The sequence below is a fragment of the Castor canadensis genome, chromosome 11 (assembly GCF_047511655.1).
Source record: "Castor canadensis chromosome 11, mCasCan1.hap1v2, whole genome shotgun sequence".
Classification (NCBI taxonomy): Eukaryota; Metazoa; Chordata; class Mammalia; order Rodentia; family Castoridae; genus Castor; species Castor canadensis.
In genome coordinates, this window is record NC_133396.1 from 139,611,256 (window position 1) to 139,639,062 (window position 27,807).

General features: G+C 50.4%; 1 protein-coding gene across 2 annotated transcripts in view; it reads left to right on the forward strand.

Annotated features, from left to right (window-relative positions):
• The first annotated feature begins 3,481 nt into the window (after positions 1-3,481).
• Kif26b (kinesin family member 26B) overlaps positions 3,482-27,807 on the forward strand; it is a 402,766-nt gene continuing 378,440 nt past the window's right edge. For both annotated transcript variants that reach the window (XM_074048799.1, XM_074048798.1), the window contains exons 1-2: positions 3,482-4,151; positions 4,804-5,205. In XM_074048799.1, the coding sequence (XP_073904900.1) occupies positions 4,089-4,151; positions 4,804-5,205 (465 nt within the window). In that variant the 5' untranslated portion in view covers positions 3,482-4,088. The remainder of the gene's footprint in view (positions 4,152-4,803; positions 5,206-27,807) is intronic.

The following is a 27,807-nucleotide window of genomic DNA, read 5'->3' on the forward strand; positions in this document are numbered from 1 at the left end:
AGTTTAAAGGTGCATGTGACAGTCACCAAGGGTGAAGAGCCAAGGCTCTCCAAGTTCACGGTGATGCACCTGCTAGACCGAAAGTAAAACACTCTTCAAGGAAGAGGACAGAATCAGTGTCTACGAGGTGGCATTTGTAGTACTCGGCACAGAGTTAAAACTCAGTGGACACGAAACAGGAAAAGTGGATTCACAGTCAAGAGAAAAATCAGCAAACAGAAAGTGACCTCCAGAGGAGTCAGATGTGGGAATTCAGGCAGGAACCTGAGAGATGCTACCATAACCCTGTTCAAGCACTTAAAGGAAAAGGCGTAGAGATGCATACATTCACGGTATCTGAAATGAAAAGGTCACGGGCAGCTTTGACAGTACCAACAGAAATGATTCCATCTGAGAACAAAGGGGAACAGACTGAAGTAACAGACGGGGCTCTGGCAGCCAGGAGACACACCTGGCAGTGCAGTGCAACTCATTATTGGAGTCCCAGAAGGAGAGGAAAGATGGAACAGGGTGGGAGGGAAGTATTTGAATAAATGATTACTAAAAATCCCCCAAATTTGGTGAAAAACTTACAGACCAACTTAGAGGTCCTACAAATTCAGCAAACTCTACACAGGATGAAAGCTGAGAACCACATCCAGGGACAACAGAGTCAGACTTCTGAAAACCAAAGGTAGAGAGAAAGTCTTCAAAACAGCCTGAGGAAAAAATGATGCATCACATACAGGGAATGACCACAGAATAGCTCAGCTGTGACCAGAAATGAGGGTCAGAGGGCAAGGCTCCTCCAAGGACTGAAGGAAACACCAAGAATTCTCCATCCAGTGAAACGAGTCCTCAGACACAAAAGCGAATCCAAGACATGTTCACATAAACAGGATCTGAGAGGATCTGTGTCTGGGAGACCCTCACTTTAAAAACACTCAAGGAAGTTCTTCGGGCTGAAGGGGACAATTCAGTTGGAAATTTGGCTCTATAGGGAAAAAATGAAATCTCAGAAATGCTAAAACTGGGTAAATATGACTTTTTTTTTCTAGTTTGGTTGGAAAGATAACAGATTGCTTACAGAAAAATTGATAAACTGTGAGTTTTGTAATGTACCCAGTTACAAAATATATTAAAATATTACTTCAAAGGAGAGAGGTAAACTGGAATTCCACTGATGCAGCCTGCCCATGATAAGTTAAAGATGCAGATTCTAACAGTGATGGAAGAGGAAGAGGCAGGAGGATCGCTGTCCTCCGCCCGCAGGGGCAAAAAACACAGACCCTATGGGAAAAATAAAGCAAAAAGGGTCGGGTTGTGACTCAAGTGGTAGAGCACCTGCCTAGCAAGCTCGAGGTCCTGAGTTCAAACCCCAGCACCACATATTATAACCATTAGAGACGAAAATCCAACAGAAGGATGAGAGTGGAATACAAGGAAAAAAAAAAGATTTAATTAACAAAGGAAGGCAGAAGATGGAGGAATGAAAAACACAGTACAAATAGAAAACAGACGCGTGCAAGCAACAACATGAACGCAGAACACAAAAGAGCACATGCTCTGTGCATTCTTTGAACAAAAACATTCACCATCAGTCAACGCCAATCAGGGGTGATAGAAGTCAGAACAGCGGTTGTTTATGGGGGGACGGAGACTGTCTGGGAGGAGAACGGGTGATGGAATCGATATCTGGATTGCACAAGAGTATGCACAGTCATAAAATCCATGGAATCGGACACTTAAAATTCATGCATTTCACTGGGAAAAATTTTAGGAGCAACTCAGTGGAGGGGCTCCAGGTCTAAAACGCCACCAACAGAGGGCGCGCGGAGCCCGTCCAACGCGCCTTGGGGCCGCAGGTACTTGGGGCTGCACCTCAGCCCCGCTCCGGGCTCACGCATCTCGGGGGTGGATGGCGCGGCTGTGCCGTGGCTCCCCTGACACCCCACCCTCCCGGCCCTGGGCTGCACGGGCCCGTCCATGTCACTTGGCCGCACGCAGCTTTCCGGCTCATCAGCCGCGCGCAGCTAATGGCGACGGCATTTCCCGCGGCACCTGGGCAGAATACGGATGGGCCGGAGCTGGCGCGTGCGCCCCGGAGGCGTACCTGTCCCCCCCCAGGTCCTCTACAGATACGGTCGCTTTTAAATGGGAAGTGGGAACGTCATGGAAACTTCCACACGGTTCTCAACATCTTCATCCTGACCTTCTTACAGGCTTTGGTGCCTGTGAAATATTCCCACGCCAGGGCTGCAGCAGGGGCGGGGGGGGCGGGGATGGCAGCGTGGGGGAGGCACGGACTGGTCCCTGAGCATGGCAGGATGTGTGGGGGGCGTCGCCTCAGGGCCTCAGCACCCCGAAAAATGATCTTCTTGCCCCTCCACCCTCAGCCCCCGAGCGACTGGAGAGCCCGAAACGTCCTCTGCGCCCCCCGCCCCGCCCCAGGCCGGGTCTCCCCGGGGGGCGCGCATGCCATTACACCACACGTGACCCCCCGCACAGGCTGGTCCTTCTGGCGGCGTCTCGCGGGGTGTTAATTAAAGGTCACAACAAAATAGACCTGCCGGCTCACCAGAAGAAATGTCCTCCCGGGAAATGAAAAATGACACCCCGGGCAGCCACGTGTGGAGCTTGGCAGATGCCGGCTCCCTGCGCTCCGGGGCGCTGCGCCGGGGTGGGGGGCGGGGATCGTGCGATGACGGGGGCTCTGGAGATTCCGCAGGCGCCAGGCGCGGGAAGAAAAGCGTGGAAGCGGGGGTGGGGGGGGACAGACCCTCGGCAAGGAGAGGCCAAGGCCGGCTCGCGCCACACCCCCCTCCGGGCCCGCGCCGTTCTCGCTGCGCGTGTGCAGCGCGGCGGATCCCTCGGTTTCCCCTGCCCGGCAGCGGCCCGCTGGGTCCTTGGGCTCACCTGTGCCAGCCCCGGGGCTCTGCGCACGGCGGATCCGGGCTGCCGCGGCGGGCGGGGACCGGGGGGCGGAGGCCCCTGTCCAGGGCTGTGGTGGGAGGGAGGCCCCCGGCCCGCCCCGGGTGGGTAGGGCAATTCCAAAAAGGGTTGCAGGGCAGGTCTGGGAGAACAAAGGGCGGGGGGGAGGCCCCGGCCTGTTTGGGGACTTGTTTGTGACTCAATTGGCTTTCCGCGGCAGACCTGCAAGCCTCGCCGGGAAGAGAAAGCTCTTGGGGGCGGGGGCGGCTGGGACGCCGCGTCTGCGTCCTGCCCCGGCCACTCTCGCGCCGCGTTGCCCCGGGCTCCGGCTCGCGCAGCGGGCTTTCATCAGAGCCCCGGCCGCGGGCCCCGCGCCAGGAACTTCCCCGCCGCCGGCGAGATTTACGACCCCACCCCGCCCCGGCTCGGCCTCGCAATGTCAGGCAGCAGCGCCGCGCCATAACATGGATCCCGGCCGGCGCGGCGGCGGCGGCGGTGGCTGGCGGGCGGCGGGCTCCGGGGCGGCGGGGCCGCGGTTCCCGAGGCTCGGCGCTGCGCCCGGGCGCACACGCGCGCGCTGACCGCGGGCGGCTCTTGGCCACGCAGAGCCGCCCCTCTCCTGCCCTCGCGCAACTGTCAGGCGAAGCGGGCCGCCGCATATTGGCTCGGCGACACGCCGAGGCTCCTCCCCGAGCTGGATCTTTATATTTTGGGAGCATTTCTTTGAACTCAGTTCGCAAGCTCGGGGAAGGAGGCAAGTTCCCGCAGCCGGCTCGCCGGCCCGGCGAGGCGAGGGCTCGCCCAGCGTCCCCGCCGCTGCCCCGCGTCCCCAGCGCGTTCCTCTTGACCCTCGGGAGGAGAACGGACTGACTTGGCCCAGGAAAATGCCGACGATGTGGATGTGACCGTGGAAAGCGAACGTGCGGCTGGCGGAGGCAGAAGAGGACGAGAGGCATTATTGGAGGCGAAGAATAACCAGCCACTCCGACCCCTTCTGCAAACTGGTGCTATTACTTCTGGGGTCCATTTGCTTTTATTCTCCCCAGTCCCCAATTAAGAAATCTTGACTCGAGGGCCAAGAGACAGCCCCCCACCACCGGGGCAAGCTTCTGGGTTGGCAGACCTTGTGGATGTAGCGTTGTTGGAACATTTAAATCCTCTCCTCCGGAAAAGCCACCATGAATTCGTTAGCTGGGAATAAAGACAGGCTTGCGGTCTCCACCAGGGGCAAGAAATACGGGGTAAGTTTTGGCGGGCACGACGCGGGGACGCGTTCCCAGATCCATCCCTGCATGGTCCTCCCCTTCCCAGGGACCTGCGCCGCGCAGGGCGGCCCCGCGGAGCCGGCGGCCCGCAGCCCGGGCGCCTCCGCGGCCACCGGGCTGTGCGTGCGCCCGGGCGGGTCTGCGGTTCCTCTGGCTCCCGGATTTTTTCCGTCCTTTCGTCCCTTCCTTTCCCCGCACCCTTAACTTTTGCAGGATTCCTGCACTTCCAGGCAGACTTAAGCCCAAGGGGAGTGTTTCCCGGGAATTTCCTGCCCATCCTCAGATGCTTTCCCCGGAGCCGGGAGAGCCTGTCCTATGCCTGCAGGATCGGAGGGCTGTACCCCGAAGAATAAGCCCACCAAGTGACCGTCCTCACCCCGGGACTGGAGCTTGTGCCCGGGCTTTAGCTGGGGTGGGGGCGCGGGGCGTTGGATCTATGGATCTCCCTGCACAACCGGTGGACCCCCCCAGTCCCGCAAGCCCTTCTCGGGACCCGAGGGGGAGTCCGCCGGCGCCCGCGCGGAGCGCACTCGCTCAGGACGGTTAAGGAGGGAGATGGAGGGCAGCGTGGGAGCGGCGGGACGGCGCCCCCGGCCCCGCGGCCCTGACCCCCGGCGTCTCCCCGCAGGTGAACGAGGTGTGCTCGCCCACCAAGCCCGCCGCGCCCTTCTCGCCCGAGAGCTGGTACCGCAAGGCGTACGAGGAGTCGCGCGCGGGAAGCCGGCCCACCCCCGAGGGCGCGGGCTCCGCGCTCGGCTCGTCGGGGACCCCGTCCCCCGGCTCGGGCACCTCGTCCCCCAGCTCCTTCACCGGCTCCCCGGGCCCCGCCTCCCCGGGCATCGGCACCAGCTCGCCGGGCTCCCTGGGCGGCTCGCCAGGCTTCGGCACCGGCTCCCCGGGCTCGGGCAGCGGCGGCGGCTCCTCCCCCGGCTCGGACCGCGGCGTCTGGTGCGAGAACTGCAACGCCCGCCTGGTGGAGCTCAAGAGGCAGGCGCTCAAGCTGCTGCTCCCCGGGCCCTTCCCGGCCAAGGTGAGCGCGCGGGCGGGCGCGGGTCCCCTCCCGGGCGGGGGAGCCGGCTCGCCAATCCTGCAGGCACGCGCCCCCAGGTGGCCTTCCTGGGGGACACGGGCTGCCCGCGGGATCTTTCCACACGCACCGCGAGCGCAGCCGGCGTGCTCTGCAGAAGGGGCGGCAGGGCAAGCTGGTGCTGGGGAGTTGGCGGTCCCCTAGGGCTCCTCCTTCCCCGGATGACAGAAGCAGAAACCACTGGCAAGCCATTCTACCTGCCCCCTCCCCAACACCTTAGCATTCTGTGTCTGTCTGAGGGGGATTAAGAGGTGGGTCGCCCCTAAGAGCAGCGCGACGACCTGGCTGCTTCTGAGCTAATAAGCATATTGATTCCTGCATAGCAACCCAGCCCGCGTGCTGGGACCGCCCAGGGCCCCCTGAGTGTGACACAATGCAATTGTATTTGCACTGTTGGGTCCAAGTCTATCAAATGATAATATTTACTCTTCCACTTCAAAGGGATTTTATCTGTGGTTAGAAATATCCAGAAAACAGTGGATTGCGTTGCAGGTTTCTGCACAGTTCCATGGCATTTTCTGGTTGATATTTCTGTGACTTTTGAAGTGAAATATTGTGATTTTGAGTAGTAGAGTTTAGGAATAACTACATCTGCTTGCCTCATCTGCTTATCCAAACACACGCTGATGTTTTTACATACAAGGGTTAAATTAAACAACTACCCACAGGCTGTTGAAAAATTTAAAGTGTGGGAAATTGCCACCAGGAGAACTGGTTTTATGAATCCAGAACTTATCTCAGGAATAATTAACTCATGGATTGTTGTGACTTTGCCATTTTTGTAGTTCCATGATAAACCTGCCTGACACCCCAAGAACAGATCTCAGGGGTCTGAAAGCTTTTCTCACCCTTGAAGGCTAATAACACCTTCTTGCAGCCATACGTTTATCTGCCCTTTTGCTCATTTGCAATAGTCATTAATTTCCATCCTCAATGACAGGCACAGCAATGAAAATAACAAGTACACATCAGGACAAACCTTGTCCACATACATTTTGTGTTCCAATGGAGGATACAGATGTCAATCATACAATGTACAGTTTATAGTTTAGTCACATGTATGTTGAGTGCTGTGCAGATGGCAGTGTATGGTGCTCTAAGGTTGTGTAATGGGACCAGACCATCTGGTAAAGATTTGAAGGACCTTGGATCTTAAAGATAGTAATTATAACATATGATTTTTGGCAATCCTAATAACTTACCAAAATATTTCAGGATAGTCCCAAGGACCCATTCTCCTAATAGGTTCTTGGTATTGGTATGCAAAAGTAAACAAAAGCAGATTTTTTTTTCATAAAAATGGAAGAGGGGAAGGAAAACCTATAGGAAGAAGAGACAAATGTTGACTCTCAAACACATCCACACTGATTTAAGGGGTCATGTCACAAACCGGGAGTTTTGTTTTTGTTGAAGCTCCTGGAAAATCGTTCACAGTATTATAGGAGGTAACAATATATTTGCCAATTTATTTACACAACGAAATGGAAGTGACATTGGGAAACTGATCATATGGTTGGAGCGAGGTGATGGCTCCAGAAAAGCACTGGATGTATCCAACCTCAGTGCTGCACACCAACTTCCAGTGACCAGGGAAGAGCTGTCAGCCATGGGCACACTCACCAGGGGCCACTTTGAGTGCACACATGGGTGTCACACAGAACCACCATTGCCTGTGTTTTCTGTGTAAAGCAGCTCGGGGAAGCATGGTGTTAGGTACAAGCAAGTGTGTGGGATTTTCCAGGCGTAGGACACGCTGGGTTAGCTCGCTGTTAGCAACGAGACATGGGGCCTCAATTTAATAGTAATCTGCTTATCTTTGGGAATAATAATTTTAGGGGTGTGTGTGCGTGAAGCATTTATACCCCCCTCTAATTAGGTACAGTCCCTGTTACACTTTTAACGTGTTAGCATTTTAACCTAGTGGTTGCCATGTTATTGGGTAGCATGCATGGTGGGTGGTGTGATTTGGAGACAAGGCCTTTCTTCTCCAGGAAGGATTTTTGAGCAAACGTGGACCTCTGTTGCCCTCAGGCACTGAAGGAGTTAAATTTCATTAGAACAAGAGATGTCTTTGTGGCTCCAACATGTAATTCGTCCTGGAGAATCAGAGTCTGGAAGATAAAGACATGTTTTTGAGGGATAATTAACAAAAATCATCTTTGTAATTCACTTAAGATGTTTAACTGCATTTGGGGAATATTTTCTCAAATACAGTATTAACTTCTACTACATGGTATTAACGTCTCCTAGGCAGGCATGTGAACGTCAAAGGCAAATTGTTTTGGGATGGAATTGGTTTTAGTTCTTTTTCCTGCTGATGGATTTTGCGACATTGAGTAAGTCTGTTTTCTCTGCCTATTTTTTAATGTTCCCACTCACGTCCCAGTGGAAGAAAAGGAATGTAGTATGTTAGGATATCGTAAGAATGACCTAAGTGAAGACTTGGGAAGTGCTTCATTCTATAGAGGAAGTGTGGAAGCTGGCATTATTCACACAGAAGATTCTGTTAGATTTGTGTTTTGTAGGATTTAGTGCTTTTCTTATGCAACATAACCCAAGTTCAGGTTCTGATTTTATGAGTACATTTCTCAAATATCATACTGTCACATGAACTCCCACTGTGCGAATTCGTGCTTCATGCCCTTTTCTTTTTCCCTGGTTTTATCTTTGGGGCAGTTGATAGGGAGGAGTGAGCAGATGCTGGAACTTATTCGGTCTCCCAAATTAGTGACTGGCCCTGGTGTCGCTGAGCACTCAGGAGGTGTGGCCATGGGAGGACAGGGCTTCATTGCAGAAGGTGATACTACCTGGATGTAACAGGGTAAATGGGTGTGGTGATGATGTCAACTGAGGCCATAGACTCAGATCTGAGCAGAGCTCAGAGAGAAGGAGAATGGGGTTGGGTGCTCCATGGATGGAACCTGAGTTCTCTGGAGAAAGCTCTGGAGGGGACGCAGAGCCGGTCATCGAGTGGTTTCTTTGGCTATTTCTAGACTCTGGAATGGAGAAGTGACAACTGCAAGCTCACACACCTCTTAAAGAGACTCTAACTATGTCCTCCCTAGCAGCGCCTTGCCTGGGCGAGGACAGATTTGCGCCTCAGTTGGCAGAAAGTGCTCACCTGGTTTATAGCAGCACTCTCCATGCGGTCGTGTACTGTTGGAACTTGAAGTGGGACAGTCCTGTTACCCTTTGTAGTGTTCCTGTGTGTAAATATGCACCTATTTCATGTCCAGTGTCCAGAATGTCTTTCCTGTTTTATAGGCACTCAAGGCACCAAGCCAGAAATAGAGGGCAAGGAATGAACCTCTCGGTTTTGAGTTAACCTAGGTCATTTCCATATCTGGGACAAAACTTCTGAATTGACATCAACCCAAATTCCCATGAGGAAGCAGAAACCTCCAGGTTGGCCAAAGGTTATCAGACGTCTATTCATTTCCATATCAATAAAAGAAAATCTTCTTTTATGTGAAAGAAAGGACCAGAACTATGTTCTTATCTGATTTCTGTCTCAGTCACATGTTCTCAGTCCATTTATGGCCCAGAAATATCAGTGAGATTAGCCAGGCTTCCTGAGAGACGTGGCCAGGGATCACAGAGATGAAAAGAAGGAATGTGTCCTGGGGTTAAAAACACCAAACGTGGGCTGGAAATAGCCAGCGCTAGGGAAGTCTAGACGGGGAGATATAAATATGTATTTCTGTCTTTTGCTAGTTCCAAAAGAGGGGTGAGAAAAATACACTCTTCACAAAATATATAGCTTTCACAAAATACAAATAGATGAACTCAACATTGCATTTTAAATATTTGTGAATTACGAGGGAATTCTAGCTAAGATCTCCTTCCTCCAAGAACACATGGCTGTTTTCAAAGGGCGTCATTAGAGTCTTTCTCGTTTCGGAAGTGTTTGTTCTAGAGAAAGGAACAGCTGATAATCAGAGTGCACTGCAGTGTTATCATCAGAATTCTCTGAGCCCTTTAGGAGTTTCCACGAGAGATGTGAGCGCTAATCTTCTTCAAAGCTTAGCGAGCTGTGGAATGACCATCTTTCATTCTACCAGACTTTTAATTGTGGAGCCAGCGTGGTCAGTTTCTGTAGTGACTTAATTCACTTTGCAACACTCCCTGCTCTGAAATCGTTCCTTCCACACGCACGGTGGACGGGATCAATGCATTGGAAATGTGATTTATAGATGGCTGAGGCTGGCAGTTTGTGAAGTGAATTACAACTTAGGCCACGCCATCGGCCAGTTGCTTTTTGGCATGATCAACTAATACCAGTGGTGGTCACAGTAATGATAACAAATGGGCTGACGGTTGTGCCCTCCTGTGCCAGGCACGTGCACACGCAGAATCTCACATAGCAAAATAAAGATGAGCAGGTTTCTTCATCCTGGAATTTCAGGTGCTTAACATGGTGGTTAAGGATACAAAAAGACGAAACAGAAATGCCAGCTCACTTTCCTCCTGCCCCATCCTTCAAGGGTCACTATCAGTACAAGTGAATGAGAGACCCCCGGGCTCACAGTGGCAGCCTGGCCTGGGGGGCGTGGGGAGTGGGGAACAGAACTCTGAGCTGAGTCATTTTCTTGGCTGAAATGTAGGAGGTGGGGGAGGAATCTCCTTATTTCTTCTGTCACTCTGTGAGACACCGCTGTCCTTTCTGAACAGAAAGCCCTGCCCGGCCCAAGACCCTGTCCTGACACTTGGTGCCACGTCAGTAGGGCGCCAGCCTGCCCCACGCTTCTGTGCTCCAAAGATTGTAAGTTGGCTGGTATCTGTGAGGGTCCCCTGTCTCTTCAGGAATGCACAACAAATGTCCTTTTGCCACTGTGTGTTCATAGTGTCTTTCCTTTCCTTTCCCTCACCTTCCCGTGCGCCCTGTTGGTCACTGCAGTTATCTGCACCCATCTGACCTGTCTTAACCTTTTTTTTTTCGGTACTGGGGTTTGAACTCAGGGTTTACACCTTGAGAAACCCCACCAGCCCTTTTGGTGATGGGTTTTTTTGAGACAGGGTCTCACGAACTATTCGCTGGGGCTGGCCTTGAACCACGATCCTCCTGATCTCTGCCTCCTGAGTAGCTAGGATTATAGGCATGAGCCACCAGTGCCTGGCCTGATCTTATCTTTAAATACACTTGTACAGGTGCAAAAGAACTAGAACTACATCTGTGTTCCTAAATCACATTTGTATTGTTTACCAAAATATCGGGTCAGTTTCTGCCCATCATCCTGCTTGCTTGTGTCTTGAACACACCTGGGAAAACTGGGTTTGGCGTCGTGGTTAGAAAGGCGTCTGCCTGGCATTTCCATGTGGCAGTTCACTGTTTTCTTCTGTATCCGTTGGGAGGTTTTGGGGTGTATAATGAAAGGGATGGATCAATTTTATCTTGTAAAGACCTACCCAGTTGTCCTCACACCCTTTATTAAAACATCCATCTTCCCCTGACTTAAGATGCCAACCTTATGTAATGTGCTTTGGCCATGTAAGAAAAGAAAGCAACCGCCAGTCGCAGAAGCCAGATCTGCATTTGGGTCTGTTCCTGGGTCTTCCGGTATGTTCTTATTTATGCCTCTCCTCGTGTACTGGTTCCGCTCCATTTGAGTTATGGCGGCCTTCTAGAGGGTTTTCATGTCGGCTACAGCCCTCTCTCCTCCAAATCTGCTTACTCTTTCCTGCCCACCCTCCATATCAACTTTATACTCAACTTGCCATCCTCCAGAAAAACACTTTTTTAAAATTGATACTGTGTTAATTTATGTATTTATTACATATCAACCTGGAAGGATGGTTGGGATTTTACAAAGTTGAATCTTCCCCAAGATACTGGCATGGCTTTCCGTTTGAACAACATTTACCTTTCAGCGATCAAAAAAACTTCGTATTTAAGACGGAGTCTTGCTTTGTAGTTCAGGCTGGCCAGTCCTCCTACTTCAGCCTCCCAAGGTCTGGGGCTACAGGTGTGTACCCCACTTCAGCTACTTCTTTAAGGGATTCCTCATGGAGGCGGTGCACATTTCTCACTGAGGCTTTTGTTGGTAGTACGGAGTCTCCTTTAGTTGATAATTATATAGGTGAAGGATACTGACTTATGTGTCAGTTTTATATCCTATCATCACCTTACTGAAATTCCACTAACAGATTCATTGGGGTTTTTTGAGAAACAATTGTACTCTTCATTTAAGAAATTATCTTCAGATGGAAATGTCACTACTCTCTTCCTTTGCTGGTTTTATGTCTTTGTTTTCCCTTGTTTTTAACATTGGTTAAAACTTCTAGACAATGTTAAGTGGTAGTGATGTAGTGAGAATGTGTATTGGTTTTTTTCCCTAATATGTGGGATTTTGGCTGTGGATTACTGTCTGTATTTTTACAAGCTAAGGAGGTGCCTCTAGTACCTATTTTATTTGGTGTTTTCAAATCAGGAGTGGATGGTATAGTTCACTAAGTGCTTTCAGTATTTAAGGAGATGGTCACAAGATTTTTCTCCTTAGATCTATAAATATTTGCCAAATATTGCAAATTATTATCAGTGATTTCCTGACATTGAGCCATCCTTGCATTCCCATAATAAACCCTGCTTGGTGACTATATAATTTTAAAAATGTGTCATGGGTTCAGTTTGATAACATTTTATTTATCATTATTTTTATATTCATAAGCCAATAAACATTTCCAGTAAATACAGTGCTATGTCAGGTTGTAAGCCAAAATATGAGAAAGGTTAATATCCTGCCCTGGAGCGACTCACAGTTTCTGTGTGTCCAGCGAGGACCCTGCAGCCCGGGAGGGAGGGCTCTTGTGAAGTCCAGTGTCAAGGGAGGCTGCGTGTGAACGGTGCTGTTTGGGTCCGCAGATCCCAAGGCCCTGGGGGCAGCACGAGGTCTCTGGATAAGCACAACTGTTCCCGAATGCTTCTCAGCATCACAGCCCCAGCGGCACCACGGGGCCTTGTTACTCCTCTTTTCCATGCACTGGAGTTTCTGTTCGATGCCGTTGGGGGCCACAGAAGGCTCTTAGGAGAAGGCTTAGCCCCCACCCAGCACGCTTCTCGAATCTTCGAGAGTTCTTATGCACAAAATTGCTAATTATTTTTTTGTTTGAAAGCACTATAAATAATAAGTAGACTCTGCTTTTGCACCACAGAGGTGACAAATATAAATTTGGTATAATGATTCTTTTATGTCATCTGAGTGATGCCTACGCTCTGTAATTGATAGCTGAGGAATTGTTTTTCTATGGTAACCTAAGGAAGCTCGAATGTTGTTTTTTTTTTAGCCATGACGAACAGAGATGCCTTCCCAAGAAACACTTGTTTACAGTGGTCGCTTTCTTTAGGGCTTTAACTGCTGTCTCCCAGCCTGCTCCATCTAACTGAGGGAGACTGGTGGATTAACTGAGTAGAAGCCCAAAATAAAAAGAGCAACAATCAAAAGTTGTTGACTGTCTAGCCAGAAGGTTATGCAGAAAATAGACTGTCCGATTCAGGCAAACAACTAGCAATCCCCTCTAGTTTAGAAAAACTGTCTCCTGGCTTAGTTGTGTGCCTTTCCGTCCTGAGTCCTGAGCAGGCAGTCGAACAGGTGCTCCTGAGTGTCTTTCCTGTGGTCCCATGCTGGGAGCTGACCTTACTTGTCCTCCACGCAGCTGGGTAGCATGGCGTTCAGGGCTGAGGGACAGATGGGAGGAGAAGGAGAGGAACGAGTTAGGGGAGGAAGGGAGGAATGAGTTACAAGAAGGATGAGAAAGACAGGGAGAGGTGGGGAGGGGCATAAATATCAGAGGTATCCCAGGAGTTTAGGGGATAAAGGACTGTCCTGAGATCTGGGGAAACAGGTATAATTTGATCTTCAGCATAGTTAATGTTGTGATCTTGGGGAAGTCACCTGTCTGGCCCGTGTGCACATGTGTGTCCCCCACCTTTCCTTTTCGGTCATGGTGCTGGATAGTGGACCCAGGGCCTCACGTGTGCCGGGCATATTTCTCTTTTGTAAACCAAGAGGATGGGGAGGATGGGAGATGGTGGTATCAGAACTGCTCCCAAGCCTGTGCATCCCTGCAAAGCTGGGGAGAGGCCCTGAGATTTTTTTTTTCTGTTTTGTAAATTGTTTAGTAAACACCCATAAAGTGAGTTCAGTTATTCTCAGCTGGCCTGGAGATTTTGTGGATCCCGTTTCTTGCCCCACATCAGGAAGGCTATGTATGACAAAATCCTACATGTATTTCTGCCTGAATGGTGAGCCTGAAGCTGTTTCGTGGGCTGCCATGCAGGGAACCTCTGGGCAAACTTGTTACCCATCCAGGCAAAGGTACCACCAATGCCATCATAGATTGACTAACGAGGGTCCCTCCCTCCCTCGATACTCCCTCCCTCCCTCCTTTCCTTTGCTCTCCCCTTTTGTTCTGCTTCTCCTTCCTTCCTTTGCTTTCTTTTGCAGGGGATGGGATCCAGGCCTCATGCATGCTAAGCACATGCTCCACCATGGTCACACCTCCAGACCCCCTCCCTGCTTTTTAATAAGGGGTTTGCTTTTCCATCTTCTGTGCTCCTATGCAAAAGCTGACTTAGAGAAACAAAAGGCAATTGGTTTTAGGGGAAGGCCAGGCCAGGTCTGCAGCTCAGCGGGGACCATTCTGTTATTACCCATTTTATTTTTCTCCTCTCATCACTAGCTCTCTTGACTTTTTACAGTGTCTGCTCCTGGGGAACGGTCCCCAAACTCTTACTTTGAGTATCATTCTTTGTGTTTTCACCTAAACACAACTCTGGGAGCACAGATATTAAAAGCAAAGTTTCCTCTGACTTGTGCTCACCCAGAGCACGTGGAGACTCTGGAGCCAATGGAGTTGAGAACACAGAACATCGGGCTGGAGAAACACCGCTTGTCACTCATCCTTCATGACGTCCTCTGCACACCCATTAATTCAGCACTGACAGCGTTCTCTGGGCCAACTCCCGGCTCAGAGTTTTGGCTTATGCACAATGCGCCCTCTGAAGAAGTTTTTGCGGATGGCGTCCTCAGGCATCATTTTCTGTATTTCTCCTCTTGTTCTCTGCCCCGAAATTTATGCAGTGATTCTGAAATTTCCAAGGGGGCTTCTCACAGGCGTGTGTGTGTGTTCGTGCTTTGGAGGGCCCCGAAGGCAGCGTGCAGTTGGCAACATGGAGACAATGCCGTCTCAGGTTGCAGACGTTGTGAGGCCGAAGCTTTTATTGGAGGTCAAGGCAGCTAATAAAGCGGGAAGTGCAACTGAAAGGCCATTCACAGAGGATGGCCGACGGTCCTGCTGGTGGAGGAAGTAGACAACAGTGCCCACGGTGGCTTTACCAGCATTTTTTGCAGTTGGGTGGCAAACATAATACAGAGGTCAGGTTTTAATGCTCCTGACGGGGCCATGCTTCCTGTGTCAGGCATCCACTTGGGAAGGAGGTCACTGGGTTGTGGGCTTTTGCGGTGACAGTTTGTGCTCATTTACCTGTGTTACAGGCCTGTAGTCTCAGTGGTTGCTCGGGATGCCCCTTTACGGTGGTCAGGAGAGAGGTAACATGAAGAGGACCGGGAGGCCTTCGGGGCCACCCGAGATCCTTGTGCTCCTGGAGACTCCGTGGCAGTGTTCACAGGATTTGTTTCTCCAGCTCTTTCACTCGTGGGTCTCCTCCCTACGCCCCCGCCACATGTGCAGTTAGTGGTCCGTTCTGTGGTCCGTTTGGGGACCATGCACCCAGTAGACAGTAATTCCTTTTTGAACACGTGAATTGTCAAGGGTTCTTGAGAAAAACAAACTCCTGTCTACTGCTGTGTCTGAGAATGTCACCGGGGTGAGGGAGACACTGCTGGAGGAGAGGATACTGTGATGTGCGGACAGGTGAGGTGACATCCTGGAAGTGATGTGATGCATCTCGCTGCCAGGGCCTCCTGGTCCCAGGAAAGAGCGAGGTCACCAGAGCAAGGGCAGCCCCTCACCGTGGCAGACCCTGGGCTAGGCACTGAGGGGCTGCAGAGTTTGGGGACCCTCTGTTTCTTGCTAGCCCACTGCTCTCAGTCACTTCTCTTGCAAATAAAGGAACATGGGACCACTCATGCAGGCTTGTGGACTGGCTCCAGGTGGTCCAGGGAGCAGACTCATCATCGCTGGCTGGACCGAGACTGGGGCAAATGTGTCAGCCCATTTGGAACAGAACACAAGGTGCCGGGTGACTAAGAGCCAGCAGGGACACTCAGTCAGCTTGTGCTGCGGGCTGGGATGTCAGGATGTGGTGAGCACTGCTTCTGGTTCAGGGTCACTTCTGTAGAGGCACAGATTTCCTGGGAGCTTTGCCCCCCTGACGGAAGCCCCTCCTAATGCCAGCACCTTGAGGGTAGGTTAGGTTCCTTATGTGACTTTGCAGTATGCAAGGACCGGGCTCAGGGCCTCACACCATGTTCACACTTTCATCTCCCCTTCATCTGGCCGTTGGTTCTGCACCACTCATCATTTGTGAGATGGTGGCACCTGACACAGCCCGGATGAGGAGGGTCTGAAAAGCAAAGGGACCTCCGTTAAAGACTCTGACTACCTTGGAGAGAGAGGTGAGGGGAGAGGTGTGGCAGGTGGGGGGTCTCGTCTTTCAGGGCCAAGCACAAGCAGGAGAATGGTCCTCCCCACACTGACCGGGGTTATGCTAGTTCTTCAGGAGGAAACACAGCGGTGTCCATGGCACTATTTAAGAGCTCCCGTGGGTGTCTTTTTAGTAGGATCATGGACTTTGTGAACCCTCTCTTGCATCTCTGGGGCCTGATCACTGGAAGACAGTCGGTTTGGGTGTGCACCTGAGCCGTCAACACCGCACGCCACCTTCACCCCCGGGAACCTCAGATTCTCCTTTCTTATCACGGTACTTTGTAATGTCAGGGCAATGGCGCAGAAGAATCTTACAGGTGGTCCAGCTCCCATTGCAGTTCTGCTGGGAGTGAGCTTTCTGGAGTGCGGCCATCTGGATTTGAGTCTGTGCTCTGTGCACTTAGGGGAGGCGGTAACCAACTTCTGCCTCAGTTTCCTCCTTTGCAAATGGTGTGAATAATAATGTTCTTCAAGGCAGTTTTGGTCTGGCACACAGTAGGGATTCAAACTCCTGTCCCAAGCTGCCACCTCGTAGGAGAGCAAAGCAACCTGTAGTCATGCAGATGGTGGTCCAGCCCTGGGTCATCTCCTCTCTCCTTTCTCATCGTCCACCCGCCTGCCTGTGTCTCTGCGCAGTGTGGGGTCAGGCGTGCTGGAGGTGGGATGACAGCCAAGACACGGCTCTGCCCAGAGTCCCTCCTGGCCTGGCGGATGGGACTGGTGCAGATGCGGTGACTGCATTTGGGCACGTGGAGAGCAGCCACCACAGCCTCAGGCTGCTGCATCATGGCCACTGTGGCCGTTCCCCTTCCTTCCCACCCACCGCACGGCTCCGAGGGCGGCCATGGCTGGTGTGCAGCGGGATGGGGTGGGTTGCTACGAGGTGGCAGCGGAGTTGAGGCTGAGGTGATACCAGAAGTGAGTGAGGAAGGTGAGGAGTGTGCCCAGAGACCAGAATCAGCCTCGAGAATCTGCAGAGCCCTTGGAAATTCAGTGTCGGTGACCACAGTGCCTTCCCAAGAAGTTAAATGACACTCTTAAGATTTATGGGCTTAGCTTTTTTTTTTTTTTTTTTTTTTGAGACAGCCTCTAGCTATGTGGCCTTGAACTCTCAATCCTCCTGCCTGCTGGGATTACAGGTACGTGTTGGTTTTAATAAAGGATGATACCATGAAATATATCAAGATGGTGGAGCAGTGTCAATGTTCACAGTACCCTTATTCACGATGGAGGCCCCCCAAGTGACTGTGGAGAGATGGAGGGCTACCTAAAATGTGGTATATCCATACAGTGGAATATTATGTAGCCTTAAAAAGGAAAGATATTCTGTCACATTGCACATGAATGCTGACTGAAGACATTATGCTGGGTGAAGTAAGTCAGTCACAAAGGGACAAATTCTGTGATTGCTCCGACATGACACAGAGAGAGTCATCGATTCACAGGTGGCAGGAGAATGGAGGCTGCCAAGAGTTCGAGAAGATGGAAAAACGTGGAGGGAGTGGGCTGTTGTACAGTGACGGAAATGTATAAAATGTATAAAATGCTGCAAATGGTTAAGAAGGTCAGTTTCAATTTGTATGACATTGCTATGCAAAATTACCTACCCTACCCTCCTGGAAAGTATCTAGAAGCTGTGTTGTAAAATGCTGTCTGAGGGAGCGATCCCTGTGGCCTGCCTGGTCATGCAGCAGTGGCCCAGGACAGGTGACCGTGGTGACATTTCTTGAAGCAACTGCCAGGTGTTTCGGAGCACCTATGCACACCACGGTCCTCACGACTGCCTGTGGGCAGCCCTGTTACTGTCCCCACTTAAGCAGTGAGGAGTCGTGGCGAGGTTAGATGCCTGCATCAAGGTCCTGCGGGAGGCATGGACAGGGCCGGGGGTCCTGTACCTTCCTGCTGTGTGGCCCTTCTTGCCCTGCCGCTGCCCCATATGACTCACTGCAGACCCTCCAGAAATGGAGGCAGAGGAGGCCTACAGAGATGGTCCCATTCCTCTTTGTTTTCCTACTTCCATTTGCCTTCTAAGAAGAGGGGTGAGCCTGGCAGCTCCTCCCTTTGCGTTTGCCCTGGACAGCGTCTGCGGAGTCAGTGCAAGGTACTGTTTCATTTGTGCCTACGATAGTTTGAAAAGTTTTTAAGCAGGGCACTGGTGAACATGGCTGTAATCCCAGCTACGTGGGAAGTTGAGTTTGGGAGGATCATGGTTTCAGGCCAACCCTGGCAAAAATGTTCATGAGACCCTATCTCAACAGAAAAAAGCTGGGCGTGGTGGTGTGCACCTGTCATCCCAGCTACAGAGGGAAGTATAAATAGGAGGAGTGCAGTCCAGGCCAGCCTGGGCAAAAAAGCAAGACTCCGTCTCCAAAACAACCAGAGCAAAAAGGTCTCAAGCTGTAGAATGCCTATTCAGCAAGCACAAAGCTCCGAGTTCAAATCCTGATACCTCCAAAAAACAAATTTTACACGGGCAGTCATCACCACTGAGTAAACATATTAAGCCAGCAAATAAATGTTTGGGAGAGCAGAACATTCAGTGGTTCCCTGTGTAACAGTCACTAATACACTGCTGTAATTACATAGCACATTTTGCAGTAAACTCCAAAAAATGATTTATTGAACTGTTGGGCAGTGTCACTTTTCCACATTTGCCAACACACTTTGTACATATGACTTTTTTGGAGTGCAACCAAATGGACCCTTTTAAAGCTCTGATAAGTTAATATTTACATAGCTGCTTTCTCAGGTTACTGTGGTGGACTGGCCACTCCCCCCTTCTTTCTCACAGCACCCCTTAAGGAATGTTAGGGCTGGATGTGGGGATGCTGATTTAACTTCATTTAACAGACAAAAGAAAGAGAAGGAGCAAGGACCAGGAAACCCTTTTTAATTCAACAACTGTTTTATACAGCATTTCTTCTTTGCCAGTCACTAACTGGGGCTCTGGACCCTCCATTGCTGTCACCAGTGAGCTCAGGTCAGAGGCCAGGACTCCTGCCCACCTTTTTCGGGGGAAGGCCTTTCTAGTCTTGTAGGATTCCACGGGTTACTGAAATACCTGCCTTTTCTTGGTATCTCACACTTCCCAGGTTAGAGAGGGGGGTTTTACCATCGGTGACACACCCAAGGCTCTGCCCAGGACCAAGGGTGCCAGGCATGAGACTGCCAGGCAATCAAGCTTTTTTTTGGGAGTTCCTTCAATCCTTTCTCAGCATCTCTGACTGGTTGGGAGTTTCTTTTGGGGATCCCTTGCCCATTTCTTGCTGCCTTTGCAGCTAACCCCCCCCACCGGTGAAAAGCTGGGCTGGGGCTTTGGTCTTGGTACAATAACTACTTTCAGATGCTGCTGAGGTGTGGCAGGTTCTGCACTGTGACCCAGAGGAGAAAGGCAACTCATTCCACTTCATTCCTGAGTCTCCACGTCCAGCCTCCAGTGCACTGCAGCAGAGAAAGGAAGCCAATAGGACGAACTGTACGCCAGACAGTGCTACAAGGAGGTACAGAAAATCCCAAGAGCTGCGCTTTAGTTAGTAGGGATGCCTTTGTAAAGTGCACCACCTGTGTCAGCAATGCAATGATACAAACCTCGTCTTCATATATTTTTGGAATATAACTAAAATCCGTGTGCATATTGTATGCGAACAGATCCAGAGGAGACGTGGGTGCATTACAAAGCACCAGGTGCAGATTCACTTTTTCTTTGAGAGAGGATGAACTCTGTGTGATGTACTTTAGTTTCTCCAAAAATGAGTGCAGGTCAGAGACAGGATTGTTGGAAGGTTACTACTCACTTCCTTTCCAGGTCTTAGGGCCCACTGTTGAGGCTTGTTCACTTTGAGGGCCATTGGGCCCCCTGTGCTGCAAACATGGTCACGTGGGATTATTTAGCTGAACTGGTGATGTGGGCTCAGAAGAGCAGAAGAGGGGACGTGGAAGAGGGGAGGGAGATAGGAGACAGGACCGCCTGCTTATTTCGATGGAGCAATGGCAGCCAAAGGCCAAGATCTTTTGGCCATTGTTTGAGGGTCTGAAAATTCATGATTTAAGGGGGAAAAAAAACCAACAAAAACTAAAGGGACTGGGTGTTTAGTGGCAGAGCACCAGCCTGGCATGCAAAAGGGGGGGCAAGTACAAAGGAGGTCAGAGATGTAACTTTGTGATAAGATGTAGAAAGTCGCTGAATCCAATCGCCATTAAAAGACAACCAAGAGGCCACCATGTGAGGCCTCTCTTATCATACTTAATTTATTAAAAAGGCTCTCCCCTCCTCCATTTCTTTTCTTTTCTTTCTTGTGTTTGAGACAGGGTCTTACTCTGTAGTCCAGGCTGGCCTTGAAATCGAGATCCTCCTTCCTTGGCATGTGCCACCAGGCCCAGCTCATTCATTCCGTTTCTCATCGTTTCCTCTCTGGCTACAACCAAGAAGAGCCCTGGTGTAGAAGCACGCCTTATTTAGAGGTCGTGAAACTTTAGCCTGAGAAATTTTGCTGAGTGTTTGTTCCCCATGAGCCATTGGCATTTTTTCCCAAAACATTTGCATGGGGAGAAATAGAAGCAGGCCTGTGGAGGTCAGACCAGCACTTGCGAGGAAGTCCACTCATATTGCATGGAGGGTCCACAGAAGCTCTGGAAAGATGCATCTGTGGGGTCCAGACTGGATTTCTTTCTTTCCCTTTCTGAGCCGCAGAGGCCAGTGCACCCTTGACAGTGGACCTGGAGTTGAAGGGATAGAAGGCACTGAAGGTCCTGAGAGATCATCTGTTAGCCACTCTGTCCAAGGCCTCAGGTAGGCAGGGCTCCCAGGCCAGCTCTCGGACACTCAGTGTAAATGTTCCCGGCGAGCCAGCTCCTCCGATGAGCTGAGCCTTTGGCTGCAGTAGAAGGAAGGGGCTGACAGGGTGGGGGACCGGCGATGGGCTTCTGACCTTAGGTAATTCTTTCTGTGAATTTGCAGTTTATGTTTGCGTCTGAACATAACCTGGCACAAAGCTCTTACCATCCTCCGGTGCTTTGGTGAGTTAGATTTGCAGAGAGCCCTACGGAGCCTTACGCTGCTATTTGTTATAGACACACAATGTGGCCATTCCTTTTAATTTTTTTTGGTACTGAGGCTTGAACTCAGGCCCTTCACCTTGAGCCAGTCTACCAGCCCTTTCTTGTGAAGGTTTTTTTTTTTGAGATAGGGTCACAAGAACTTTTTGCCCGGGCTGGCTTCGAACTGCAATCCTCCTGATCTCTGCCTCCTGAGTATCTAGGATTACAGGTGAGAGCCATCAGCGCCTGGCTTCCCCTTTTTTAAAAAAAGACAATTTTGTCTTTATTGTCTAGTTCCTTCTAGGACAGCACAATCTCTTCATGAAGGAGCGTTGCCAAGTAAACCTACATAGAAGTCTTTTTAGGGGCTGGATCACAGAGCGCTGAACTTGCGAAGGCTGTGGTGAGGCATTTCCCCTGACAGTGTACATGGTGTGCACTGATAATCTGACCCATGGAGCAGATTGTGGAGACAGGCGACTTCCCAGCATCCTTGTCTCTGTGGAGTGAGTGAAGCACATGGACCCGTTACCCCACTACACACAAAATGAAGGAGTAGTGTTCTTTCCTTTATTATTTTTTTAATCGTTTTTTCTTTATGCCTTTTGGTTTTGATTTTATTTGTCCTGGGATGTGTGTGTCTCCTGTCACTTGGGGATGGAGACTGCTGATGGCAGTTTAGGTCTGTTTCTGATTAGCAAACAGCCCTCAAATGAGACCAGGAGAAAAGTGCTCTCCCCAGCCTCCAGACCTGCATTTCCCTCAGTGTGATGGCCCTGAGCCCCACGTTTTCAGCTGAGGAGATGAAAGATGTGGTCTGTGTGTCATAGCTTTTGGTTCAGAGGGAGGAAAAGTGGGTACAGGGTTGGCGAGGACTGGCTTCCCCTAGGACAGAGCGGACTGAAGGTAGGGGACATGGCCAGGTGGTAGGGCTGGCGGAGCTGTCCTGGGTGTGAGCTAGGGATGGGTCTGGGCCGAGGGCATCACACAGTGGGCGGCCCTCAGTGCTCCTGCTTTGTTCCAGGGGAAGACCTGTGCGTCAAAGCCTTGAGCTACTTAATCCTACACTCCAAATGCTTGGAGCACTGAGCCAGGAGATCAGAGTTTTCAAGCCTCCCCAATGGGTTTGGGCTGTGTTAAAGGAACAGAGTGTGTCTCCTGACTGTGGTTCTTGTTTTGCTCCTTTAGTCTTTTCCACGACAGATTCTGGGTTTGTCCCTTTCTTCAGCAGTGTGTTGATGGTCTTTTTTTCTAAGTGACTTTTTAAAAAAATTGTGGTAAAATAAAAAACACACAACATAAAACTCACCAGTTTAGCCGTTCTTCAGTGTTCAGTTGTGTGGGTCTGAGTGTATGGAGATCACTGTGCCACTGTCACCACCATCTGTCTCTAGGACGCTGTCATTCTCCCACACTGGAACTCTGGACCCACTGAACAGTAACCCCCCACCTCCTTCCTGCTCTAAGGCATGCAAAAATAAAATAGCATTTGAAACACTTGGGAGAATGTGCTAAGGAGAAAGACCCCCGTGATGTCTTCTAGCCATCCGTTCAGGTAGTCATTGGTCAGACATTTGTGCAGTTGCTAACATGTGCTCCAAACCTGGGTTACATGCTACAGATGTAAAACCCAATGAGACCCAGACTCGGTCTCAGGAGTAGCAGGGTGACAATTGTGCAAACAAAAAGCCTAAACTTATGTGACAAACGGCGCAGTACAGGTGTGGGTGAGTGGAATGGGGAGTATACAAGGGGGCGTCAGAAGACCAGGGTTGACCCTTCATCAGAGCCCAAGGACGAGCAGGTGTTTGCCTTGTAACAGAGGGCAGGGGGCATCCAAGACCAGTTGCAGGGCAGGGCAGCCAGGTGTGAAGCACCTGCCAGTCGTGTGGGTAGGCAGAGGCAACAGGAGCCTCACGGGCCTGGCCCAGCACCCACACCGCATCCCAGTGGAGTTTGAAGCAGATGCCAGATTTGTGCCTGGCAGCAAGGAGCAGAGCTGGAAGGAAGCAACCCTCACGGGAAGCAGGTGAGAGGCTGTGGCAGTACTTTTAAAGGAGCGCTTGGCTTTTCAACACTTGTTTCACTGGAACTTTCGCTCTCCTGTGAAGTAGTTGGAGGGTGTCAGGTCTTCCCACACTGTCGTTTCTAAGTGTGTCACTCAGTGTCCCATCACTATGACAACATACCTGAGAGTCAGCACAAAAGGTCAGTCCATGGCTGGCTCTGTGGCTTCTGGGCCAGTGGTGAGGGAGCACATCGTGGGTGCAGCAGAGCGGCTCCCCTCATGGTGGCTGGCAAGTGAAGAGAGAGGAAAAGGCTGGGGTCCTAATGCCCCAGTGACCTCACTCCCTCCCACTAGGCCCCACCTTCTAAAGGTTCCACCATGTCCCAATCCCATCAGGCTGGTGACCAAACCTCCGACACGTGGCCCTTTGTCGTCCGTTGGAGACCCAAACTTTAGCTGTAAGGGTGGAGGACTCCTGTCTCTCTCTCCTTGGGGCAAACATTCAGTTTTGGATTCTGGAGGCTTCAGAATGGAGTGGCTAAGGGAATTGGGTGTTGGAGCCAGGGATCTGGGTTCTAACCCTGGCTTTCTTCACATGTAGTGATGCTGTTAGAGCAATCCACTCAGCTCTCCTGCCTCAGCTTCCCCTTCTGTAAAATGGGATGTCAGCTGCTCTCACAGTTACTGACGAGGCTAAAAGCAGTCTCTGTTATAAAATACTCAGCCTGAGCACATGTTCTATGTCTGGTAGCGTTCATCGCCAGCCTTGAGTTCATTGCCAGCCTTGAGTTCCCAAACTGTGGCCTTTGCTAGACGTGACCCAGTGCCGTAAGGGAGGATTTGTCGCCACTTTTAAAACTGCTCACATCTGCTCACGCAGCTCAGAGAGCCGTGTTCATCTTCCTGCCTGCTGTAGGTGTGCATTCATGGGCCTGTGGTCACCATGGAAATGACCAGACCTCAGAAATACTCACACTTGTCCCTTGGCCCCCAAGGATTTGGGCTCCTGGGAAGTCCGAAGCAGGACTCTTATTCTTTACTGGGGACCCATGGGGTTTCCCACCCCAGCCTATGACTGAGCCTGTGTGACTCAGAGAGCCCTCAGCCATCTTCCTGCATTAAGTTCTCTGTATCTCTTTCACATACGAATTGAAGCTGCCTTTTCCCCTTTAAATCACTTTTGTGCTGTTTAATCTCGTTACCCTGATGTCCCTCCACCCCCCCCAACTCCTTTTGAACCTGTTTCCAGCTAATGGATCACCTGGCTAAGATTGCCCCAGGCTTTGTGCAAGCAGCAATTAGTGCTGGCCCTGGGAAGGCAGTGGCATGGCCGGTTGCTTGGCAGCCCTGGTGGAGAGGAGGGATTGGGGACTCTTCATGGAAAGTGGGTTATCGATTAGCTCACTGGCAATTTACTGCACGGGCTCCTGAGAGCCTCACTTGATGAAATTCTGGTGTACATTTTCAAGATCGTATTACGTTAGCTCTGGAGAATTCAGGAATGAAAAATGTGGCAAAGTTAAGAAGAAAGCCACAAGAAAATGAGTATTTCTTCCATTCTGTTACAGTCCAGGTGAAAATAAATGTGCTGCACCCAAGTAAGGAAACTGTGTGTGTGTGCGTGTGTGTGTGCCACTGGGTTTGTCATGCACGAGGCACAGGGGAAAGCTAGCAACAGGTTAAAGCACTTTTCATTTTTGGTTGTAGAATTGATTTTTTTTTAATTTCATAATTTAAGGGAAGCAGTCCGGCTGTTTGCATGCTTGCTTTGGCAGGGTCCTTCTCCTTTCAGCCTCGTGAGGGGGAAGAATGGGAGGACCCTGAGGTGGCCAAGGAGGAGACCTCCACCCCTGTGGATGGCCTCATGCTAAGTTCGGGGCTCAGATGGTGTGCGCAGGCCTGCCCACGGGACGGCTGAGAATCTGAGATACTTTCTATATTGAAATGCAACTTACGTGAATCTGAGATACATTTCTATATTGAAAGTATACAACTTTCTATATTGAAATGCAACTCAGCCCTGTCGATGCGTTCAGGGTTGTGTTTTCCCGAGTTCTGCAGCAATGCCGGCACCGGTCAGCTGTCAGAACAGGTTTCCCCATCCTGGGCGTCGGGTCTCCCAGAACCGCTCGCTGGGGGGTTTTGCGTCTGGCTTCGCTCCCGGTTCCCCGTGTTGTAGCATCTTCAGGTTGGGACTTCGTGTCCTCTTCCTCTCAGCGGACATTTCCCTGGGTAGACACACGACATCCATCGTCAGCTGGTGGGCCATGTATGGCTTCCGCTGCTGCGAGGGTTTCATGCTAAGTCTTGGTGTGAGCGCACGCTTGCGTTTCTCAGGGTGAGAACGTGTGTCCCTCATGGGTGAGAACGTGTGTCCCTGCTGTACGTTTTGAGGACCTTCGACCCGTTTTCCTCAGGGGCTGCACATTGCACTTCCGCCAGCACTGGCTGGGCGCTCCTTTCCCTGGCTCACCCACAGCTGTGTCGCCTGCCTTCTGATGCCGGTGGCTGTGCAGGGGAAGTCACTGTGGTCTGGATCTGCCTTTCTCTATCTTTCCGTGTGCTTCCTGACCATTTCTTTAGAAAATAAAAATAAAAAAATCAAGATCCAATTAGGTTGTTTTGTTGTCCTTCACATACTCTGGATATAAATTCCTTATCAGATATAAGATTGGTCAAGGTTTTCTCCTGGTTCATGAGGTCTTTTCTTTTTCTGAATGGTGAAGCATGTAAGTTTTATTTTTGAGGAGCTACAATTCGTCAGTTTTTTTTCTTTAATTGAACGTTTTTCATGTCATTTCTAAGAAATCATGTCTAACCCAAGGTCAGGAAGACCATGAGTGAAGATTATTTTCTTCTGGTAAAAAACTTCAAGTCTCATTCACATTCCAAAAGGATAGATTAAGAATGACTGTGCTGGATTTTCTTTTCTGTTCTTTTATTTTTTAACAAAACATAATAGTGGCCATCCCGTGCTGAGGTAAGTGGAGGGTGCAAAGCCTGACTGAGAGTCTGGCCCCAGCGTGGGTAGAAGTTGGAGCTCCTGCCAGAATGTCTGGGCATCTTGAGGGAGGCTGTGTGTGAGAGCCGTCCCGGAGGCCGCCTGCAGGCGGGAGGAGGCCTGGACCCAGCGCTCCCACGAAGGAAACTTGGCCTTTTCACCAGCATCAGAGAGGACCGAGCAAAGGAGCCATCAGAGAGGTCTGGTGAAATGGCACAATTAAGCCATGATGGCACAGGGCAGTCTGCCAGGCGAGCTGTCCGAGGGCAGATGGAGACAGTAAAGATCTGCTGGGTTGCTGTCAAGTCACTTGATGAAGCTGTTTTAAAATCCATTCTAGCTTTCAAAGGGGTTTTCTTTTGTCTCCTGTGACAGGCCTGAGAGTTGCTTAGAGGTCCACCTCTGCCTTCCTTCTAAGCCCCCAAGGGACATTTCTAATTTGTGGGGTTTGTGGAGGTTTGGTTTTTTAAAATTTTTTACCAAAACCAACATGAGTGACCCAAGATAAAAGTCACGGATGGAATGATTTCACAGGATAGCTCCCCTTGAGGCATTTATCACCAAAGCAAATCGAGGGTGTCTAGGGCACCTTTAATACCGGCAAGCTGAGCTCCAGCCCTGGTCACAGGACACTTTGGGCACATGGCCAGCAGTAGCTGAGCCCTATAGCAAGTTGACCAATAACAGACTGTGGGTCCCGGGTTGCTTTAGGCTGTGGTCTGGGTGTTTGTGCATCACACGCATGGCACTGTGCAGTCAGGTGCACAGGTGCCCACTATGCTGCGTTCTCTCTGGAGAAGATGGAGTGTTCTTTGATTTTACCGTCTTAGAAGCGAAGTATTGAAAATCATGTGTACTCATTTCTCCTAGATGAAAAATAAGAGTATTTTTAAATCTTTGTTCACGCAACAAATTAAATGTGGAGCGTCAGTTCTCATCCCAAAATACAGGCTGAGTATCCCTTATCTGAGATGCTGAGGACAGTAGTGTCATGGATATTGGAACTTGCCACATTTTGGAATATTTGCATATGTACAATATCTTGGGAAGGGTCCAGTGATGGTCAGCTTTCTGTAACTATAATGAAGTAACTGAGACAATCCACTTAAAAAGGGGGAAGTGTTTATTTTGTCTCACGGTTTTGGAGGCTTCAGAGGCTTCAGCCCACGTTCGGTTGGTCCTGCGTGGGCTGTGGTCAGGCGGCGGCACGTCACGGCAGGTGTGCATGATGGTTTCCTCATGGCTGGGATGTGGAAGAGAGAAAGAAAGAGACCTGGCTCCCACAATCCCCTTCTAGGGCACGTGTCCAGTGACCTAAGACCTCCTGCTGGGCCCCAGATGTTAAAAGTTCCAGCACCTCCCAGTAGTGCCACAGGCTGGGGACCAAGTCTTCAACACCGGGGCCTTTGGGGGACATTCCAAATTACAGCAGGACCCATGTCTAAACACAAAAACTCATTTATACCTCGAACACATAGCCTGGAGGTCATTTTACACACCATTTTTGGTGTACCTGCCTTTGACTGCAGTCTGTCACACTAAGTTAGGCACAGAGTTTTCCTTTTGTGACATTGTGTTGGCATTCAAAATGTTGAGATTTTAGAGCATTTTGAATTTTAGATTTTTGGATTATGGAGTTTCAGCCTATAATTTATTATTTGTTTGCCCTTTAAAATGAACTTTTTAGGAATTCTTCATTGTGTGTGAGGTATACCTAAACTGTCCATCTTCCAGGCACCGAGGCTGTGTAACGAGTGATGGGATTGTTTTTAGCTAAGGTGATAGCCTGGTTACTTCTTTCTGAATCTAAGGTGATTGAAGGAAGTTTGTTGACACTGCAGCGCTCAGAGATCACGTCTTGTTAGTGCTGGTCAATGCTGTCCGGAGTATGTAT